General features: G+C 37.1%; 1 protein-coding gene across 1 annotated transcript; it reads right to left on the bottom strand.

Moving 5' to 3' along the window:
- Positions 1 to 1,925: 1,925 nt before the first annotated feature.
- LOC127240962 (uncharacterized) lies at positions 1,926 to 4,208 on the bottom strand. The gene is made up of 3 exons (XM_051259835.1): positions 3,587 to 4,208; positions 2,789 to 2,923; positions 1,926 to 2,209 (listed from the first exon to the last, which is right to left on the bottom strand). The coding sequence occupies exons 1-3, from the start codon at positions 4,206 to 4,208 to the stop codon at positions 1,926 to 1,928; spliced, it is 1,041 nt and encodes a 346-aa protein (XP_051115792.1).
- Positions 4,209 to 6,638: the final 2,430 nt, after the last annotated feature.

Genomic DNA, 6,638 nt, shown 5'->3' on the forward strand with positions numbered 1-6,638 from the left:
CTGATTATGAATTTTTTGAAGCATTTCTAGTTTAATATCCCCAATATCAAAATTTATATTAAAATTTATAATTAAATTTTACGTATAACAAGGAATACAATACCGAAGTCGGAATCAAAATCGGACGGCTAAATCTTTTTCTTTCTTCTTTTTTTCTTCTTCCTTCTTCTCCTTCGCGTTTATTCTTCTGCCTTCCTAGGAAATGATAACCTTGTTTTGGGACGGACGAAAATGAAAAATGATAACCTTTCGGAGGGAGTATTATATTATTATTGTTATTATTATTATTATCATTATTATTATAAACATTATCTTCATCTTCATCACCTGTATTATTATTATTATTATATTATTATTAATATATATAATATATTTTATATTTATCCTCATCGATATTTATTCGTTTAACAGTTTTCATAATTATAACAAATATAAAAAATAGGAATAAAATTTGTTTCAGAATAGTAATTTCTTGATCCCAAAATATTATAAAAATATTTTTTTTGCTATAATAATGTTATTTTATACACTCCAAAATCGGGGCATTACAATTCACTGCCCCTTAAAAAAAATTTTGTTCCCGAAATCTAAATTCAAACGCATAACAACACTACTTAATTAAACAAATGTGGGTATGCTTTGAACATCTCTTGGTCTACTTCCCACGTGGCCTCTTCCGCTCTATGCCGGGACCACATTATTTTCACCATACGAATATCTCGGCTCCTCATGGTTCGAACCTTTGTGTCCATGATACAAAGAGGCATTTTCTCATACAAAAGATTCTCATTTAGCTCTAACTCATCCGGAGATAAAATATGAGAATGATCTGCGACATACCTACAAAGCTGTGATACATGGAACACATTATGAATTCGTTCCATGGAATTAGGAAGTGCTAACCGATAAGCCCAATCCCCAACTTGATCGAGGATTTCATAGGGTCCAACATAACGCGGACTCAATTTTCCTTTAATTCCAAACCTTCTAATACCTTTCATTGGAGATACTTTCACCCGGACGAAATCTCCACTTTGAAATTGACCTTCACGTCGGGCTTTATCGGCATAACTTTTTTTGCGATCTTGAGCTATCTTCATCTTCTCTCTGATAACTTGAATCTTATTTTTTAATTCTTCGATCATTTCTGGACCTAATATCAGTCGATCACTCATGTCATCCCAACTTAAAGGAGTCCTGCATTTTCGTCCATAAAGATCTTCAAAAGGAGCCATTCCAATACTTGTTTGATAACTATTATTATATGAGAATTCCACTAAATCCAAGTGGTCCTCCCAACTTCCTTGAAATTTTATTGCACAAGCTCTTAGCATATCTTCCAGAATACGGATAGTTCTCTCTGATTGACCACCAGTCATTGGATGGAATGCAGTACTCATATGCAACTGAGTACCAAAGGCTTCTTGCCATTTTTGTCAAAATCGAAATTGAAAACGTGGATCAGGATCCGATATGCTTACCTCAGGAATACCGTGTCGTTTAACCACGTGATGAACATATAATTTGGCCAACTTTTGCATACTCCAAGTCATACATACTAGGATGAACACTGCTGACTTGGTCAATATATCTATAATCACCTAAATTGCATCTGTTCCCGACTTCGCCCTTGGAAGTCCTGTCACAAAATCCATTGCCATAGAATCCCATTTCTAGAGCGGAACTTCTAAAGATTGTAGCAACCCCATTGGTCTATGATGTTCTGCTTTCACCTTTTGGTAGTTTAAACATTGTGCAATAGATTTGGCTACATCCTTCTTCATGCCCTTCCGCAAAAATTGTTGACGTAAGTCTTGATACATTTTAATCCCTCATGGATGCACTGAATATGGTGTATTATGAGCCTCACTCATAATTTGCTCCAAATCGCTTCGGTTCTTTGGGGTACACCACCTCCCATGGAATCAAACACTCCCATCTGAAGCAATATTAAAGTTTTGAGTCTGACCGTACTGAACTTTTATAGCCAGCTCGACCATCTTATTATCTTCCATTTGAGCCGCTCTAATATGATCATAAATTTCAGACTCAACTTGCATCATTTGCAAATATCCCCGCGTCATGCCCCGTCCAAGTACTTCAATTTCCATCCGTGCTAAATCTTGACACAGTTCATCGGCAACTGACATAAAACCCAACTTATGCCTTGGTTTTCGACTCAAGGCATCAGCTACAACATTTTGTTTGCCTTCATGATATAGAATTTCAAGATCATAATCCTTCACCAATTCTAACCATCTTCTTTGTCTTAAATTTAATTCTCTTTGGGTGAAGATATATTTCAGACTATGATGGTCACTAAATATTCTACAATGGGCACCATAAAGATAGTGCCTCAAAATCTTCAAAAGAAACACAACTGCTGCCATCTCCAAGTCATGTGTAGGATAATTCTCTTCATGAGGTTTTAGTTTTCGTAACGCATAAGCAATAAACTCTTTGATTCTGCATTAAGACGTATCCCAATCCCTTTTTCTCGAAGCATCATTATAAACTTCAAAATCCTCACCCTCTACTGCTAAAGCCAAAACTGGTGTTGAAGTTAATCGATATTTCAATTCTACGAAAGAGTACTCACACTTACGATCCCAATTAATCATTTTGTCCTTCTTCAACAAATTAGTTAATGGCTTCACAACCTTCGAAAAATGAAGAACGAATCTTCGGTAATACCCTGCCAAACCCAAAAAGCTCCTTACTTCTGATTGATTGGTAGGTCTTGGCTAATCCGAGATTGCCGCAACTTTAGAAGGATCTACTGAGATACCTTTACCAGAAACTACATGCCCCAAGAAAGCAACCTTTTTCAACCAAAACTCATATTTGGATACCTTGGCATATAACTTCCTCGCACGCAGTGTATTTAGTGTCACACGCAAATGTTTTGCATGTGTCTTTTTATCTGGAGAATATACCAAGATATCATTGATAAATACCACCATAAACAGATCGAGGTATGGTTGAAAATTTCGATTCATCAATTCCATAAACACAGCCGTAGCGTTGGTCAACCCAAATGACATAACCGTAAATTCCTAATGACCGTATCTAGTACGAAAAACTGTCTTAGGAATATCATGCTCTGCAATCCTTAGTTGGTAATATCCAGCCTCAAGTCAATTTTGGAGAATATACTTGCACCTCTCAGTTGATCAAATAGATCATCAATCATCGAAAGAGGATATTTGTTCTTTATCGTTACTTTATTCAGCCCACGGTAGTCAATACACAACCTCAAGCTTCCATCTTTCTTTTTCACAAATAAAATTGGAGCTTACATCGAAGGTGAAATACTTGGATAAATATATGCATTGTCTAATGATTCATGAAATGACAACTTAACCATGGGGAGCTCAATGGTACCCTCTGATGTGGGGTTTTTTTATCACTCCACCACACTTAAAACATGTCAATAAACTTTTATCACAACGGGTACTTGAATGACTTGTTTCACAACATCGACAAATAAACCCCGATTGTTGAAACCTCTCTTGACTCAGTTCTTTAATTGAAATCCCCTTATACGATGACCCAGACCTGAATATTTGCCACAACTTCTTTTTACCCTTTGGCTCATCCTCCACCCTAGCTTTTCCTTTATCTCGAAACTGATGTTGATACCCCATTTCTTTCTCACTGTTCTTCTGCTTGACTTTCTGCTTCTGATAGAATCGAGCAGCAAGCTCGTAAGCCTCATACAACGAACTGATATCCAACACAGATAAAGCTTCTTGAATCCTCTGCTGCAACCCATCTACAAAATGATCAATTCTATCTCGCCCATAGGAAAAGTAGTCAGGAACATACATCTCAAGCTCATTGAACTTTACAAAATAGTCCTCGACTGGCATCGAACCCTGCTTCAAGTCCAGCAGCTCTTGCTTCTTTGCTTTTCGAACATGTGACGGTGTAAACCTAACTTTTAATTTTGTTTTGAACTCATCCCAAGTCATATCCACTTGGTCCACTCCCGTATCTTCCTCACCTAACCACCACCGATTTGCTCGACCTTCCAAGAAATAAGCCCTGATATTGGCTCGTTGATCTGGTGGAACATAAACAACACGAAATATCATTTCCATCTTCTCAACCCAGAATTCAAGAACTCCAGGCTCTACAGAACCAGAATATGTTGGTGGGTTATGCTGCATCACAGCATCAATAAAACTCCTCTGTTGAGGCATCATCGCAGTTTGTGGCTGTCGGAAGAAATCTGGACTAGGTGCCTCTATTCGTAGATACTCTAGCACAAAATATTATGACTTATCAAATGAAGGATGTAGCTCTGGGAATCGAATAGCCCTACGTAAACCATCACCTCGAGAATTCGACATACTGCCCCCGACTTCTCTGATTCAATATCAACTCAGCAACACAACTAAACCAGGTATAACATTAAAGCATAAACCGCATTAACATGAATGCACACACAAAACCCAAACCTCGCCAAAACAATTCAATATCATTATTACTTTCAAAACCTTTGTTTAATCCCAAGAGCAAAAAATCTACCAAACCTATGCTCTGATACCAACTTGTAACACCCCTAGTTGGCTCATACTGGAAATGCTACCGCCACACTGCATTATGAGGTCGTCATCTGCTACTTCGGGCCCCACAATACAGTGTTAAGGCTAAAATTAACCATAAAAGCGCATTATTACATAACAAAATCTGACTTATGAATATTTACAAAACACACTCCTAAACAAGAGGTTTTTCCGGTTAAAAATTTACATATAATACAATAGATGTAAGTTCACTCACTCAGCCCGTCTTTCTATATCCCGAGACATCCCCTGTCCCGGAGGTTCCATGCATACCTGAAACAAATATTTTTCTTAAAAGCAATCTAAAATTAAATCCATTTTAAGAACTAACGTGAAATATGCCATTTCATACCTTTTAAAATAAAGTCTAATTCTTTTCAATCATAAAATACGTGTCATGTCATACCAATAGTGAAATGATGCAACAAAGATATCAAACTAGACAACAATGCACATGCACAAATCTATATACATCCGTCGAAATGAGCAGCCGGAATAACCTCGTCTCCATAATAATAGGCTCACTGCGTTTGTCTATGTGAGCAGCCGGAATAACCTCGGCTCCATAATAATAGGCTCACTGCATCTGTCTAAGTGTGTAGTCGGAATAACTTCGGCCCCGTAATAACAAGCTCACTAGATCATCATCAATAAATAGCCGGAAAATCATCGGCTCAAGGAAGGATCTGATAAACCCATTATAATATAACGGTCATCCGGTCACTTTCATATACCCACCATACGACTCCCACAATCAATACATGGATAGCCGAACGTTGTCGCCATTAACCACAAGATGCCCCATAGTCTGTGATAGCGAAGATAGGACCCCCACTGACTAGCCATATCCTGTGTAATGTAGTAAAATCCATGCAACTTGGAATCACCCAAGGGAAACCCGGAAACTCTACTCCTCCTCGTGTGCCTTAACGGGATCACGTTTGGAGTTTGGCATATGATTCTAAACTACCTGTAGATCTCACCAGTGATCAGTCCAATGAGTGGAACAACACCTAATATGAATGATTAGACCAAATACGTCTCAACTACTATGGATCTAATCCCTGAATGACCGTGCGACTAAGTCACCCAGTTGTCCGACTACTATTGTCCACTATCGCCAAAGTGTTACGGTACATCGGGGTCGAATATCCTAACCCCAGATGATGCCATCGCCTAGCACTACCGCACACGGTGACTAGACGATAGATCCATAAAATATATCCGATACACCTGCAATATGTGGGCAACATGCCAAATAAGTGAATTTACCGAAAAGGGCTAGTGAGACAACTCACCTATCCTCCTTTTCATAAATTCACCAATGCGATCAAATACGTATATCAAATACCATAAACCGTGAAGTCTCCCATGTGCATACACACACATATATATAAATATATACATGCACTGACAAAATGATTTACATAATATCACATTAACATATTAATCAGAATCTCATGCAACATGCATATCTAATTTCTTAAAATTAGATTTAATTCCTTACTGCTTACCTCTTATCGTCACTCTCTAGCTTTTGCAATCTCACCCAAATCTCCTTCAACGTACACTTGCCCTATTATTTACTCAAATCAGATGAGCTATATGATTATTAACATGAGCTACCTGCTTATTCAAAAGCTAATTTCTATAATTAGCTCGTTGGGTTTCAAATTTTTATATTTAGTAGAATACGATATTCTAGCTATAAAACTCTTATACCTCATAATATTTATATCGCCCGATTATTAAATAAAAATATTTAAAGATATGAATAAACAGGCAGGTGCAATATACTGCCGTTTTTAATTCAGCTCAGATCGATACAAAATTCTCAAAATATAATGCTAGGACTACGAATAGACTATCAGCTAAAGAAATTAGTCGATTAAATAGCCAAATAGCCGGTTATGAATTTTTTGAAAAATTTCTAATTCAATATCCCCATATCAAAATTTATATTAAAATCCATAATTAAATTCTACGTATAACAAGGAATACAATACCGAAGTCGGAATCGAAATTGAACGGCTAAATCTTTTTCTTTCTTCTTTTCTTCTTCTTCCT

Source organism: Andrographis paniculata, unplaced genomic scaffold (genome assembly GCF_009805555.1).
Source record: "Andrographis paniculata isolate CXL003 unplaced genomic scaffold, ASM980555v1 Contig80END, whole genome shotgun sequence".
Classification (NCBI taxonomy): Eukaryota; Viridiplantae; Streptophyta; class Magnoliopsida; order Lamiales; family Acanthaceae; genus Andrographis; species Andrographis paniculata.

Excerpts from the sequence above, each read along its gene's own strand:
- LOC127240962 (XM_051259835.1), bottom strand. The coding sequence starts at position 4,208 with ATGATGCCTCAACAGAGGAGTTTTATTGATGCTGTGATGCAGCATAAC. Across the intron at positions 2,924-3,586 it reads GGTGGAGGATGAGCCAAAGG|ATAAAAAGACACATGCAAAA; the intron begins GTAAAAAGAAGT and ends TATATTCTCCAG. Across the intron at positions 2,210-2,788 it reads GCATGTAGTTTCTGGTAAAG|GCAAACAAAATGTTGTAGCT; the intron begins GTATCTCAGTAG and ends TATATCATGAAG.